The 16,392-nt window shown below is 33.9% G+C and overlaps 2 protein-coding genes across 4 annotated transcripts; one reads left to right on the top strand and one right to left on the bottom strand.

The window, feature by feature from the left end:
- Positions 1–6,976: 6,976 nt before the first annotated feature.
- LOC115721090 (arogenate dehydratase/prephenate dehydratase 2, chloroplastic) lies at positions 6,977–10,776 on the top strand. Of its 3 annotated transcripts, none has more exons than XM_030650332.2 (12): positions 6,977–7,341; positions 7,428–7,495; positions 7,594–7,686; positions 8,067–8,267; positions 8,346–8,426; positions 8,651–8,746; positions 8,839–8,916; positions 9,045–9,134; positions 9,224–9,288; positions 9,410–9,491; positions 9,573–9,653; positions 10,294–10,776. In XM_030650332.2, exons 1-11 carry the CDS (start codon positions 7,074–7,076, stop codon positions 9,633–9,635), a joined length of 1,185 nt encoding a protein of 394 aa, XP_030506192.1. In that variant the 5' UTR covers positions 6,977–7,073; the 3' UTR covers positions 9,636–9,653; positions 10,294–10,776. The 3 variants fall into 3 exon arrangements, with proteins under 3 accessions (XP_030506192.1, XP_030506194.1, XP_030506196.1); XM_030650334.2 differs by having other exon boundaries at positions 6,978–7,341; positions 9,576–9,653; XM_030650336.2 differs by lacking the exons at positions 9,573–9,653; positions 10,294–10,776 and having other exon boundaries at positions 6,979–7,341; positions 9,224–9,302; positions 9,410–9,486.
- Positions 10,777–11,960: 1,184 nt separating this feature from the next.
- Positions 11,961–15,911, bottom strand: LOC115711034 (uncharacterized). The gene has a single exon (XM_061109690.1). The coding sequence runs from the start codon at positions 15,909–15,911 to the stop codon at positions 11,961–11,963; it is 3,951 nt and encodes a 1,316-aa protein (XP_060965673.1).
- Positions 15,912–16,392: the final 481 nt, after the last annotated feature.

Genomic DNA, 16,392 nt, shown 5'->3' with positions numbered 1-16,392 from the left:
ACTAATTAGGGGAATTTTGTATAATATATATATGTACTATATATTCTAATGTATTTTTGTATTGGGAATTAACATGCCTAGGAGCCGAAAGTGGTGTTAGTTGTATTATATAATAACATATAAAAGATTCTATCAAATATATATTAATTAATTAAATACCCAACTTGATCAAATAGAGGATTAACCAAACACATATCTATATAATACTAATAGTAATAATAAAAAAAATATCTAAGATGTACTAGTACGTACAAAACATAGATATACAATATAGTAGATAAGCACATTATATTGTACTTTAGTGTACTATAATGAATTTGAAGTAGTAGTAGATTTTTAGTACTTTAGGTATGTTTAATTATTACTATTACATTTCTATTTGTTTGGTTTGTTTTACAATGTGATTATCATTACACCAATTATAAGAATGATGAAGCTAGTTCAAAAATTAAGGGGGCCAATATATAAGAAAATAAATAAATAAATATTTATTTTTTTTGAAAGAATTTATTTTTATTTTTAATTACTTTTACATGGAATTTTTCTTTTAAAAAAAATGAAAATTGGGAGGTCTTTTTTTTTTTTGAAAAGCGAAGCAATATATATTAATAAGAGAAAGAATTAGACATCGCGGTCATTACATAACAGGTTCCCCGGTAAAGAGGAAACCGGAATAATACCAAATGTCTTGTGGGTGAAAGCCCACTTGGTCACGTTATGGGCCGCGAAATTACAGGTTCTACTAACATAAGAAAAAACAAAATGAAAACAAAATGAGATGTAGATCTATTACAAATTGGGAGGCCTTAGGCATTATAATTTTATAAATATGTTATTATTACTATACTATTTATATGAAAACAAAATGACATTTATACCCTTTTGTAACCAAAAAAATAAATAAATTAAAGTACTTGTAATATGTTTGTCAATATACTATTCATTTCTCAAATTACAATTCTTAATACATACAATTGTAATTTTTATTCAATTATACCTAACTAAACTTTACCCTTATAAATTTGAATAAAAATATTTAGACTTGATGCGAATGAGAATATAAAATTTAAATTAAATTTGAATGACAAGTTGTGTTTCCAATTTCTCACTTTTTAAATTAATGATAATCTCATCAAAGGCATGAGTTTTATATTCCTTTCAAGTCTACTCATTCCAACGAAAAAAATTGATTTATTTATTTTATATCTTACCTTCATTTCTATATTCTTTATTTAAGATGTATCCACTATAATAGATAGTGTCTCCATTATACCCTTTAAGTTAGTGTAAATCATGTACTACACTTAAGAGGAGGGCAAGAGTATATTAGACAACTCACTCATAAAAGTGGGTAAATTTTAATGAAATATAATATGAGAGTATTTTTGATTAATGGATACAAAAAAGAGGTATTCCTCAACTTATCCCAGGCCCACCCAATCTAAAGGCCGACCTTGCTTCCAATTCTACTCTCTCGACTCAAACTCACATAACAAACACTCCATTATGTGACGTTTAGCTGAAAAGAATGAAAACATAGCCAGAATAAGAATAACATTCCAATATTTTAAAATAAACTAAACAAATGAAGAAAAAAAATTGCTTCATTTCCATTTCATTCTCTCCAATCAAACATCGTCTAGATTGGAGGGCCACTTTCATTAATAAGCTTTGGTTTATTTAGTTTGGGCCTACCTATGATGAATTTTATTTTTTATTTTAAATAATTTACACTAATTACCTAAAATCCTAATTTTTTACATTACCACGAACTTTCTTTACTTTTGCATCTTTACAGATTTATGACTTTTTAGAGGAAAGTGCTATTGTTTTCACGTTGTCGCAACGTTATATTATATTTTTGTAATTGAAAACAACTGTCTTTTTTAGAACAGCTTAAAAATAACGGTATGTAAGAAAACAATCCGTACAAATGTAAAAGGAAAAAAACAACAATAATAATATTCTTGAAAAACGTAAACTTATTAGGTATTTTTAAAATAATCCCCATTTTTATTTTTATAGAAAAGGACCTACACACACAAGAAGGGTTGTAACTTTTAAGTCCAGCAAGAAAAGTGAAATTTGAGAGTCTTCAGCCCATTGGGCTATAATCATCATGGATATGGGTTAGGTTCTTTCACAATGGGCTTGAATGTTTTTGGGTCGGATTTGGCATATATAGCAAGAGTGAATGATTGTTCAAGTTTCGGGTTTGGCCCATCTTTGATCCTTAGATATTGGGCTTACGTAAATTTAAGGGATTATTTCACAAATATACAAAAATATGAAAAAATAATTACAAAAAATAGGGTTTTACGAAATTTTAAATATTTTTAGGATCTTTTTGATTTTATTTACAATAAATAGGGTCTTTTTATGTTGTACTATTGGTAATTTATTATTGATTTTTTGTTATTGTTTTGATGTTATTTTCATGTTACTTTTATGTAGTTTTCTTGTTGTTTTCATGTTATTTATATGAAAAACCGTAAAAATGTAAAAAAAAAATTCTTTAAACGTAAAAATATAATTTTTTTACAAAAATTAGTGCCTTATGTAATTATTCCTAAATTTAAAGTCGAAATTAGTAATTACTCTACACACAATATTTTTTAAAACATAAAAATATAGCAATTTTTTTTCTTTTCTTTTCTAAGTTTCTTATGACATATTTCTTTCAAAAAAAAATTATGGGATTTTTCTTCTTTATATTTATAAGATTTTTATTTGAATCTATGAAAGAAAGAGACTCAGTCAAATAATTAGTTAAATATTTACAATCATTAACAACTAATTCAAAAATAAAGTTCATTAATAATTGACTGTGAATGGCCTCAACTACTACTAAATAATTTGTCTCAAATATTTGTTTGGTTTTTTGCCCTAAATAAAACTCATTTCAATATAATCAGATATACTAATTAATAAAGATCAGAAATCGTATTTTATGTTGCATGGTTCGCATGATTTATTTCATGATTATGTTTAATGTATATGTTGCCCCTGAATTCGCCCAAAATACGTGGACCAGTCGAATAGGGACACGTGGATCAGATAACTTGTAAATATTTGATAAGTCTTTGTACGCCACGAGGAAGCACCCTGGGCATATGTCCCGGAGGAGGCACCCGGAGTACAAGGTACTCCCGGAAGCTCGCATAGCATGAAGCCTCTCCGGGATGTGTCAGGCCTCTCCTGAGTAATCAAGTCGCATTTAATGTCGCATGGGAGGAAGCGTATTGGGACTGTAACACGCAATAAAGTCTGACGGCACAACCCCCCAAATGACGGCGTACGGTAATGATCATTTAAGTCTAGCGACGGCTACTCTGCGAAGAGTCACGTCAATCACAAGGCAAAAAGGACATTCCTCATAAAAACCCTACAGCACCTAGGGATTTGACCATGCATCACCCATGGCATATTCATTGGGAATACCCAACTTTATGGATACTTACAGATACGTTTGTAAGAACAAATCTAGGGATTACCCCACCAAAACACTATAAATACCCCCTCAAAGCTCATTTAATGGGGTCGAGAATCTTGGGTTGCATATGAGCAAGAAGAGAAAATACCCACCAAGAACATTCTCTGTATTTATGAGGACAACATTCCCTCAAGTGTAGAATCTGTATTAAATACATCCATTAATAACAAAGACTCGTGGACTAAGGCTCATTAACGCCTCAACCACGTAAAAAATCCTCATCTCGCTTTCTTACAGCTCACTACTATAATCATATTTTAATAGTTGCCGAAAATCTCGGTCAACAGTATAAATTCTATTAAGTCCATAACATATGTAAATATGTATAGATTTGTTCATGATTATAGTGTCGTCAGCACAATAGAATATAATCATGATATATAATCATGATTATATGTTCAAAAATTTAATACCATGATTTGTCAGTTCACTGAATTTAGACTGGCATGATAATCAACGATAAGGTATACTTACACCTTGGATAAGTGTTATGTCCTTCCCAGAGCATTGGCAAAGTTTACCAGTATCGGATGTATGGAGTATACATTGGAAGGGACCGATATTGATATTAGATAATATATCATAAACTTACTGTTATATTTTTCTAAGTCAATATCAATGGTTGATCTTAGGTTTATAGATCTTAATCCTGATATGGTTAGGTTCAACTTAGTTGTATTATTTATGTTCTTAGAGTTGTTCGTGGAAGCTAACTTTTGGTTCTGGTGGATACTTACATCTTGGGAACATGTTAGTTCAATTGAGTGGGAGCGCTGATCATAAATATGGAATCCATAGCTTCTATAGGTATTTAGAAGTGAAATGATGATTTCCTTCGAGCTTGGTTGAATAGAGATAAATGATTGAGATCTCATTTCAGTAATTAGTTTATTGAAATATCATTTATAGGTTGCTAAGTGTTTTAAGGATAAAATACATTGAAGGGTATAACGGTAAATTTATCCCTATTCAGTGTAGATCATCTATAGAGGATCCTTGACTATTAAGATTGTAACAATAGATAATCATAATGTATCTATATCGTGGTACATATAGAGCGTTCTATATAACTGAGAGTGTTATTCAATTCCAAAACTATAGTGGCGCAAGGCGGAATTAATAAGTTAGAGAATTTACTTAGTAAATTCTAGATCTACTTATTGAAATCTCGGTTATATAGGCCCATGATCCCCTCACTAGTTGAGATAATATTGGTTGCAGACTCAGTTAATTAATTTTAATTAATCAATTATAATTTTAAAATTAGACTATGTCTTAGTTATGAATTTTCACTAAGCAAGGGCTTAATTGTGAAGAAAATAGGTTTTGGGGTCAATTTGATAATTAAGAGACTTTGTATGGTCTAATTAATAAATTACATAAATGACAATTTTATTTAATAATTAATTATAATTATTAAATAAATAATTTTGGCATTTATAGTATTAAATTAGAAAACATGGTATTATTGAAAAGAAGAATAAGTGGTTGAAATAAAGTATCAAAAATCTAACTAGAAGTTGGTCCTACTAATTGTACGACCATAAAGTATTTTTTGTCCAGTATTTTATTCTTTTTTAATCCATATAATTCAACCCTAAGCCCTAGTTGAAACACTATAAAAAGAACATGATACTCCCACTCATCCAACTAATGTCAACCTGACTATTCAACCAACCTAGATGAGAGAGTTCCTTCATTAGTGATTTCTCACCTCCTTCATTGTTCTTCCATATTCGAACCTTTAGTGAATGAGTGTTGTGCCCACACATAGCAAGTCAAGTACTCAATCGTAGTGAGTAAGACAGTGGTAACCAAACCCGAAGGAGAGAAAGAGATTCAGGTTCAGATCTTGATAATGCTCTGCGACATAAAGGAATCAAGGGCTAAAGATCTTGAACGGAAGGAGTCATTATATTCCGCTGCAATTAATGTAAGGTTTTCTTAAATCCTTATGTGTTTATTTTATTATTTTTAGAGAAGTCATATTTAGAATGTTAATTCAACATACTTGTTAGTAAATTTAGATCCTGGTAAAATATTCCTAGCAGTATTATCGTTAGCGAGCCATTTTTTATCCTTGATCCAACTGAGAGCCTCCTGGATGCCGATAATTTTAGCAACGCAGATTCCACATCCCCACCACAACAAATAGTACGGGCTTCAACAATACCGCCCAAATGATCACAGACGACCATACCAATTCCAAACTGATGAGTCGCAACAAATAATACAACGCCAACATTTATTTTGAGGTTTTACCTAAATCTTGACATCATATTGTGCCACATTACTAAGCAGTGATGTATAGTCATCCTTCATTTTGACATTCTTCTATTGTTCAAGATACAATTTTACTGAAGTAGCCACATCATTAACACTAAAAATTTGCTCCATACAATTTCAATTGTGTTCGATCAGAAGATGATTTTTCATATTCAATTATTAATATTATTCGATTATATTGGATGTGCAACTTAACTAGAGATGACAATTTGTGTCATACACGATAATACGACTCGAAATTCGCACGAATTAAATAAGTAGGTGAATCATTTTTAGGTTAACACAACTAACTTTGTTTACATAATCAGTCATTTTTGGATTAACACGCTTAATTTAAATTTGACATTAACTTATAATAACCAAGTCTCAACACGACCCAATTGCAACCCTATCTTAAGGGTAAGAATATTTATTAGATCACATTCAATGGATTTGGACATAACCCAATCGATCCAATTTAATTATTTATTGGATATCGAATTTTGTCATCTGATCAAATTCAAACAAATTGAGTCATCCGATCCGATCCAATAAATGTATTGGATTGGAATGGTTCCAACCATTTGATGCATTGACTAGTTTTCTATTGGCTTGGATTTGATCAGTCCGATTTATTTTAGCTACAATTTAAGTTAATTTCATTAAAAAGAAAAATATATATATAAAAAAAACATAATTTAAAACTTAATAGTCCAACATACATAATAAATATTAGTTTAGTCAAACCTAATTCTTATGATCTCATAATAAAACTACTCAAAATCTCATGTGTTTAATGTATATTAAATTAATTAATATATATTTTTAAATAAAATATATTAAATATATAAATTATAAATGTATTTTAAAAATATATAAATATAATTAGATGATTATTGGATATAATTAAATGTATTTAGTCGCGTATCTAAATCAAATTTTACATTTAACAACTTGATTTAATTGAATTTTTAAAATTTACATCTTTTTCAATCGAATTATAATTAGATATTCGATTCTATTAGATCAGCTGAGATTGGATTGAATAACTTTCAGGATGAATCATTAGTTTGTGGGAAGTGATGCTCCATGTGCTCACCTATTTCAGCTTAAAACGGTAGATCCAGGAAATACTTCAGATCTTCTAGAAGAAAATGACGTGGCTTTAACTTCTCGATTCGAATATAAAATTAAAATATTCAATTCACAATTTCCACACATAATAAAATTAAATTAAATTAAAACCCTTTTACTTCATTTTCCATAACAAACCTCTCTCTCTCCTTTTTCTCTCTCTAACCTTCATTCCACATCCATGGCGGCGTCCACCACAGCACCGCCACCTTCACCTTCCACAGCTCGATCCCCATTATCTTCTTCACTATTTAAATTCTCCTCTTTCAATCACGCCCCCACACCAATCTCTCTGCATTTCCCCAAACGACGACGTGCCATCCCTCTTCTGATATCGGTACGCGCCGAATGCGGCGGAAATGAACGGAACCGCCTCTCCGGTGGTGGGGCTCTTCAGTTACAGGGTCTCTCTGAAGACGTTGTTTCCAAGGACCTGCATTCTCTTCCGAGTACGATTCATTTTTAGTATTAATGGAATTAGATTGATTTGGAAATTGCATGTTTTTTTTTTCTTAAATGCCGATTTTTTGTTTAGGGCCGTTGTCTTCGAGTCAGTTATCTCGTTCTGTATCCGATGGATCTCGTCTTCGTGTGGCTTACCAGGTATATTCATAGCTGCATGTTTAAGCTCAAGAAAATCTATGTTGTAAATCGCTTTTATAGTCTCTGTTTTGTTTTGATTGATGTTGCTGGAATATTAGGGTGTTCGTGGGGCGTATAGTGAGTCGGCTGCAGAGAAGGCGTACCCAAATTGTGAAGCAGTGCCTTGTGAACAGTTCGATACCGCTTTTGAAGTAATTACTTATGGCCCGTTTTCTCTTTTTAACAAAATGTTATTGGTAAAGAAAGTCTTTTTAATGGTTAATTGTGTTTGCCTAAACCACTTGCATGTGTATATTTTGATGGGGTTGTCAGGCTTATAACGATTAGATGATTGATTTGGCTATTTTCTCATCTCTTATTATGGACTTAGTTATTGAGTCTCTTGAATGATTTACTTACATTGAGCTTTAATTCAGATTGATTTTGTGGGGGAGGGAGTTACGAGAGGACAATGTGGTTTTTGTCTTTGACTAGGATGCTTTTGCTTCTTGTTTGATTGTTTTTCTTTTTCTTTTTCTTAATGGATTGAAAAATTGATGGCTTTTCATTCTCCTTGTGTTGCAACTTGCAGGCAGTTGAGCGATGGCTTGTGGACAGAGCAGTTTTGCCAATTGAGAATTCATTAGGTGGAAGTATACACCGAAACTATGATCTTTTACTTCGCCACAACTTACATATTGTAGGGGAAGTGAAATTCGCAGTCCGGCATTGTTTACTAGCCAATCATGGTGTTCAACTTGAGGACTTGAAACGAGTGTTAAGCCATCAACAGGTTTTCTAAAGGCTTCTTCTCTCTGTTTTCTCTTATCTATGTCATGAAACTTTTTTCTAATAGTGATAAGAATTCCAGGCTCTTGCTCAGTGTGAGCACACATTAACAAGGTGGGGTTTGATCAGAGAAGCAGTGGATGACACTGCTGGTGCGGCAAAGGTAGGCCCTTTGAGAGGTCTTTGTCAGCTATACACATTATTAACTTATTGCCATTGTCTTCTCTTCTAATTGAATCACATTAGCTTGAGCTATCATTTATTTTTTTCTCTTTGGTTACAATTCATGGTCTTAGTTACCTGGCTTATTTCGGTTTTGTTGATTGAATCTGTTCTTTGTTCAAACTAATTATTGTTGGTACTGACCTGTAATTAATGAACTTTTAGCATGTTGCTTTCCACGAATTAAAAGATACTGGAGCAGTTGCTAGCTCAGCGGCTGGGGTTATCTATGGTTTGAATATACTTGCCGAAGATATTCAGGTTTGTTTTTAAAAGTTATTGCGTTTTGATGTGCTTGGGTAGTTGACATGGCTGCATGTATTTTACAATCATTCATAAACTCCATTTTTCAGGATGATTCAGATAATGTTACTCGTTTTCTTATGCTGGCAAGAGAGCCTATCATTCCAGGCACAGACCGACCATTCAAGGTTTGGTCTTTTCAAGATAAATATTGGCAATTAGTTTTTATACTACTTTTTACTCAGTTCAACTGTTTACGATGTTCTACATTAGCACAAATTTTTATATTATATTTAATGTATTTACTCATTGCCAGACAAGTATAGTTTTCTCACTTGAAGAAGGCCCTGGAGTTCTTTTCAAGGCTCTTGCTGTTTTTGCTCTACGTCAAATTAACCTTACTAAGGTATATACGAAAAAATCTCTCTTCTAGATGCTATGTGTTGGCCTTGGATGATGGCAATAATAACGGCTGTATCTTGCTTCCTTAACCAGATTGAGAGTCGTCCCTTGCGAAAAGAAGCCTTTCGAGCAGCTGATGATAACAACAATGGTCCAAAGTAAAATTCGTGAAGTAACATGCTTGCTTATATTTCCACGTTATTAATTGACCCCTTTTTGTGTTATATTTACCAAAGCACAATTATTTTGCTCTGATTTTGTATTTGTCTTCTTTTTCAGATACTTTGACTATCTTTTCTACGTGGATTTTGAAGCATCTATGGCTGACCAAAATGCACAGAATGCGCTTAGGCATTTACATGTGTGTTTTCTTTATACCTCTACAAATCTATACAAGTATTTTTCTTTACCTTATGCTAACATGAGCTATTCATACCCCTAGCAGGAGTTTGCTACATTCATGCGGGTGCTTGGAAGTTATCCGGTTGACACAAGCATGCCATGAACGTCGTTTTTCTTTGCAGTAAGAAATCAAATTTGACATGTTATTTTATTTGCACATTTATTTGCGAACCATAATCTTATTGATTTCACACATTTAACTCCCCCAAACCTTATATAGTTTAAGTTCAGATCCAGTAGTATCTCGTTACGAGGGTGACTATTTAGGATTTGATTTCCGATTAGTCAACATGTTCTGGTTGCCCTGGCCTTGTGCATTCTAAATCTGCATTCTGGTCTTCTAGAGCAGCCCTTATAAGTATAATTTTAGGCATTCATACACATGCTAGCAGATATCTGGAATGCAATAATTTTGATTACATTGCTCTCATCAATTCATTCAGAAATGACTAAAGAATAAACACCTGGAGATTGTGGTTTGAATATACTTTTTGATTACATTTTCCTTGAACATATGACGACCCAAGATGAAATACTATATTTAAAACAAGAGGAACCAAATTACAATGATGAAAAATATGATTCATTGCATTGGATTTGAAGACTTGAGAATAATTTTAACCATAGATTGAAGCCTCTTAACATAAACTACGAGTTCTTTTGTTGCACTATTATCTGTTATATACTGTTATTTGATCACATTAGGAATAGGTTAGATGATGGTTGGAGGGTGTTCTATTTTCTAACTTGAATGTATGTAGGAATATTCAGCATTGAAGAAATATCCACCACTGATTTTGACCTGTTGCAAATCATTATTTCAAGACTCGAAATTCGGAAGAATCTCAGCCGTGTAAACACCGATACATAAAGAATGGTTCGGTAGTTGCATATGCAGGGGCTTCAGTCTAGTCATTTTTACGGTTGGGAATGTTGCAGGGTTGGTCTGTCTGTTCTTTTCAACTATATTTAGTTAGCCATGTAATTACTAGGACGAGTTCAGTTCAGTCTATCAGAAAATTTTTGTAGCTCCAACCATACAAAGTTCTTTCATGTCCTTTTTTTTTAACTTTATATCCTTTCATTGTTGTTTGTGTAATATTCTCTGTGTGTTAGCTTATACACATTTATAGAGATGAAAATTGTTGTGAATCTGTCATTTACTTGTAATAACAGTTTACCTGAATGAATGTTCATGGAATTTTCAGAGACCATATTTCAAATTAAATGATTTTTTTTGGGTATATTTGTCTATTAAAATTTGCTATTATTCCTACTTCTCACATGGCATATTTGGCCAATTACCTTTTTTTTTTGACACTTTAATATTTGAGATTTTTTTTGATGAAATATTTAACATGCGGTTCAATTAATCCGAAACAAGGATACGGAATTTGTTAATAATGTATCAAAGGCTAATGGTATAGCTTATGCTTTAGTTAATTATGCTTTGACTAATAAAGTTGGTAATTTCTTTTGTGCAAATCTTGCATTTGTGCGAGAATTGTCTTAATCTTTTGTAATTGTTTTCTTTCAATAAGGGACTTTGATTTTGAAAAAAAAAAAATCTTTTGTTTTTACAAAGGTAATGAAGTTACACAAGGAGTAAATTAAGGGCATGTCGAGATACTCTAAGAGAATTAGACAATTAAATTTTAATATCGAAAAAAAAGAAAATCTTAAAATTGTGAGATGTGACTTTCAACCTGCCAATAAAACATTTACAAAATAAAGAAAAAAAAAATTATTATATAACAATTATTTTATATATATTATTTTTCAAGAGTAACTATTTTACTAAACTTTAATTATTTTTTACTTAAAAAAATAAATTAATATTATAAAATAAATTCATTATACATTTTCTTTTCTAAAAAATAACAAACAAACATATATATTCAAATATTGTACTAAAAAAATTTAGAAATTAAAGAATTTCCACACAAAATAGAAATCTAAAAAAAATAATCTATAAAAAATTATTTAAAATTAATTACATGATTTTAAAACTGTTGTCATCGTAGTATATAATCGTCATTGTATTCAATGTCATTGTCATCACTATTATATTATAAAAATATTCACCGAACTATTCACATTATTATAAAGTGGTTCTTCTACTAAATTTTGTCATACATACAAATAATATGATGATATAATTATTTAGACGCGTCGACGCCAAAATTATAAACATAATTATGAAAATTGTAGTTCGCGCCCAAATTATGCATTAAAACATTACACAAAAAAAACTTCTTAAATTTTGAAACAAATAAGGATATATCCATAATTTTTTTGATAAATTAGTGATGTCTAACTCTTTCTAGAAGTGTCATATTACAGTTTAACAATAATTTTTAAAATTATTACATTAAATTATATAAAACTTGATACTTTTTTTTTTTTTTTGAAGAAAAAGTGTTCTTTATTAATAAGAGCTATCGCCCAAGAGAATAGACAACAACTCCAAAGGAACACTATTAATAGGGAACATACGTTCAGCTAGAGACAAAGAGTGTCGGGCAATAAAATGCGCGGCACGATTCGCAGAACGTTTGACAAAACATAAAGTAACATTTAACAAACTTCTAAGGATTAACTTGCATTCTTCCACAATAAAACCGAACCCAGAATTAAGCTTCTCATTGCTTCGGATAGCAGCCACGCAAACCAGGCTATCGGATTCAACAGTAGCGTGGGAATAGTTGTGATTTTTCAACCAACTTAAAGCTTCTCTAATGCCCAAAGCTTCTGCAATTTCGGGTGCAACTTTACCTTGCTTTGCACCAGCAAGAACGGAGATCAATTCACCTTCAGTATTTCGAATCACACAGCCGAATCCATGCTTGAGATCTTGTTCAAAAAGAGCTGCATCAACGTTCAACTTGATGCCTACAGTCGGTTTGGTCCAGGTCTCCGAGGCATCACCAGGTTTCGGAGGCGACAAAGGGGGTAAGTTACCTCTGCCTTGAGCCTTCAAAAACTGGTGCAAACTTGATTGAGCAAAATCAACCACACTTTTTACACTTCGAGCCCGATTCTTCCAAAGGAGATCATTTCTGGCTGACCATATTGCCCAACACAACATGACGACTCGGCTTAACTTCTCATCATCCATTCGGGCAGCATTAAAGCTAAGCCATGACAGCAAGGACACGGGATTTCTATCAGCTGCATTAAACCCAGAAAACTCCCAGCAAGCCCAAGCAAATTGACAAGAAACTAACAAATGCAACTCAGTTTCGGCAAAAACACCACACAAAGGACATTTGTTCTCAGTCAGTACCTTCTTAATGCAGAGATTCGCTTTGGTTGCTAAGCAGTTCGACGCCGCTCTCCACACAAGATCTTTAGTTTTGGGAGGGACTTTAAGTGTCCACAATTTATTCCAAAACCGGTGGTTCTCTGTGAGAATTGGAGATTGCTTATGATCTTGAATCAGTTGATAGGCACTTCGGACAGAGTAAAGTCCATTTCTCTCCGCAAACCAGTACCAAAAGTCATCCTCTACCACCTGGTTTATTTGAATGCCCAGGATTAATGCAGCGTCATCGGGAGTAAAAAGATCATTAACAACATCAGTATCCCAGGAGCGACTATGCGATTGAAACAAGCTATTAACCGTGAAGTTCTCAAGTCCCGGGACATTGGGAATTGGCGTTGATCTGTCAAGAGAAGGCAGCCAAGGATCGGTGGTTATTTGCACAGTCAAACCCGATCCTATTCCCTTCCTTAAACCGAGCTTAACTGTGTCCTTTGCGGCAAATATGCTACTCCAAATGAAGCTAGGATTAGAACCCAACTCAGCAGATAGATAATCACCTTGTGGATAGTATCTAGCCTTGAAAACTTTACTCACAAGGGAATCATGTCGGAATAAGAGTCTCCACCCTTGCTTTCCAAGCATAGCAAGATTAAAATCTCTCAAATTTCTGAACCCCATTCCACCAGCAGCTTTTGATCGTGTCATTTTTTCCCAATTCATCCATACAATGCCACTCCCATTGTTGTTAGCTCTTTTTGATTTCCACCAGAAGCTTGCCATCATTCTCTCAAGTTCATTACATGTACCAATGGGAAATAGAAAAACATTCATGGCATACGAGGGGAGCGATTGAACTACCGATTTAATAAGCACCTCCTTACCAGCACGAGATAAGAATTTTCCCTCCCAACTGCTTATTCGCTTCTTCATTTTCTCTTTTAGGAATCCCAACACTGCATTCTTGTTTCGCCCAACCGTGCTTGGAAGTCCTAGATACATGCTATCGGCCCCAGCTTCTTGGACTTGCATCATACCACAGATTCTGCTTCGGATATCCGCCCTTGTGTTTGAACTGAAGAAAGCTGACGACTTGTTAAGATTAACTTTTTGCCCCGAAGCTCTCTCAAAAAGTTGAAGAAGTGTAAGAACATGATTAGCTTCCTCCTCCGATGCTTGACAATACACATAACTATCGTCCGCAAATAGTAAATGAGAAATAGGAGGTGCACTTCTAGCCACCTTACATCCCGTGATATGTTTCTGAGCTTCAAAATGTTTGATCAAAGAAGAGAGACCCTCAGCACACACAATGAACAAATAAGGCGACAACGGGCACCCTTGGCGTATGCCTCTAGTAGGAATTATTGGACCCATCTTTTGCCCATTGTTAATCACATGATATCGAACCGAATTGACACACCCAAGGATGAGGCCAATCCAACGTTCACAAAAACCCATCACACGAAGAATAGCTTCCAAGAAACCCCATTCAACACGATCATAGGCTTTGCTCATATCCAATTTGAGAGCCATGTACCCTTTTCTTCCATTTGTTTTCCTCTTCAAGTAGTGCATAACCTCGAAAGCCACCATAACATTGTCTGAAATCAACCTTCCTGAAACAAATGCGCTCTGAGTGTCTGAGATAGCATAGTCTAGGATTCCTTTCATTCGATTGGCCACAACCTTAGAGGCTATTTTATATAGAACATTACAAAGCGATATCGGCCTCATGTCACCCACTTGGGACGGGTTTTTCTTCTTAGGAATTAAGACAATGTGAGTATCGTTAATACCAGAGGGGAAGCTGCCTTCATTGAAGAAATCCCGAACAAAATTAACCACATCCGAGCCTACTATGCTCCAATGTTTTTGAAAGAATGCCGGGGTCATACCGTCAGGCCCCGGAGATTTATCCGGATGCATTTGGAATAATGCATTTCGGACTTCATCCTCCGTAATAGGCAGCAAGAGTTGGGCATTTTGTTCACTTGAAACGGTCGGCCGAACACCATTTAAAATATTTCCCAAGTCAATATTTGTTGAACGAAAGAGATCACTAAAGTAACGTGTGATAACTGCCTCTAACCCCGATCCCCAAGTCACCCAAGTACCACTTTCATCTTTAAGTTGCCCAATTCCGCTATTCCTCTTTCTAGCACTTGCAACAGAGTGGAAATATTTTGTATTTCTGTCACCAGAATTAAGCCAGAATTGCTTCGATCTTTGTTTCCAAAAGGCTTCTCGCTGAGCCAACACCTCAGAAAGATTAACTTTCGCTTCATTGTGTTGATGAATTGAACTCTGATCTCTTCCCCATTTGGTGTTTCTAATCTGTTTCTTGCATTTGTCAATACGTTTTCTGAAGTCCCCAGTGATATCCCTTCCCCATCTTCCCAACACCTCCCCACAACGATGTAATTTCTCTTGAATATTACTAGAACCCGAACCCTCCCAACACCCTTGAACCAGCTGCTTGCATAAAGGCTCTCTAATCCAGGCATTTTCAAAGCGAAAAGCATTAAAAGAAACAGAAGGAGACACACCTTTAAACACCAATAATATGGGGCAATGGTCTGAGGTTGAGACTTCCAAATTGTATAGGGTCGACTGAGGAAATAAGGACAACCAAGTGTACGTAACAAGCGCCTTGTCGAGTCTTTCTTCAACCCAATTATCACCATTCCTTCCCTTCTCCCAAGTAAAAGGGTAACCCACCAGAGGCAGTTCAGTTAAGTTACAATCGTCCAGTGCTTCTACAAAGCCATCAATAAGTCGGTCTGGGTATGGCCTGCCTCCTCTCTTCTCATCGTTAGAACTTAAGTTGTTCATATCTCCCATGAGACACCAAGGTAGATTACTTGCATTTTTAATAGAGCGAAAGAGGTTCCAAGTGTTGAACCGAAGCTCTCTTCTAGGCTCCCCATAAACCCCAGTAAGTCTCCATTGAACACAGTGTTGCAATTGAACAATAGCATCAATATGATTAAAAGAAAACCCTTGAATAGCCACATCACTAGATTCTTTCCATAACAAAGCCAAACCACCACTATGACCACGGGCCTCAACAGCAAAACAACTATCAAAGCCCAAACGGACTCTAATAAACTCCATACTTATCTTATTACATAAAGTCTCACAAAGAAATAACAAATCAGGCTTCTTTTGGAACACAAGGTCCGCTAAGAATTGTTTTGTTGGGTTTTATGCCCTAAATAAAACTCATTTCAATATAATCAGATTTGTTTATTAATATAGATCAGAAATAACATTTAATGTTGCATGGTTCACATGATTTATTTCATGATTATATGTACATAATGTATAAATTAATCTGAAACCCTTTTCACATACTTGATCCTGTTTATTGTGCCGTCAACACATTGGAAAGTAAACATGACTATGTGAATAAAGTTTCCTAGATTTATCAGACACAGGGTTTTACTGATATGATAATCTACAACAAGAGTTTACTTGTATTTGGAGAAATACTATGTTCTTTCCAGAACATTGATTAAAGTAAAGCTCAGGTTGGATGCATGGAGTATGCATCGGAAGGGACCGATATTGAGCTTTGACTTAGATTTATTAAACT

This window comes from Cannabis sativa, chromosome 2 (assembly GCF_029168945.1).
Source record: "Cannabis sativa cultivar Pink pepper isolate KNU-18-1 chromosome 2, ASM2916894v1, whole genome shotgun sequence".
In the NCBI taxonomy this organism is placed as follows: Eukaryota; Viridiplantae; Streptophyta; class Magnoliopsida; order Rosales; family Cannabaceae; genus Cannabis; species Cannabis sativa.
Note: the sequence above shows the minus strand (reverse complement) of the source record. Positions and strands in the feature narration are given on the sequence as shown.

Bases quoted from the DNA above. Each gene is read 5' to 3' on its own strand.
- LOC115711034 (XM_061109690.1), bottom strand. From the start codon at position 15,911: ATGGAGTTTATTAGAGTCCGTTTGGGCTTTGATAGTTGTTTTGCTGTT.
- LOC115721090 (XM_030650332.2), top strand. From the start codon at position 7,074: ATGGCGGCGTCCACCACAGCACCGCCACCTTCACCTTCCACAGCTCGA. The intron at 7,687-8,066 runs GTAATTACTTAT...TGCAACTTGCAG, and splicing joins AGTTCGATACCGCTTTTGAA to GCAGTTGAGCGATGGCTTGT. The intron at 8,747-8,838 runs GTTTGTTTTTAA...TCCATTTTTCAG, and splicing joins TACTTGCCGAAGATATTCAG to GATGATTCAGATAATGTTAC.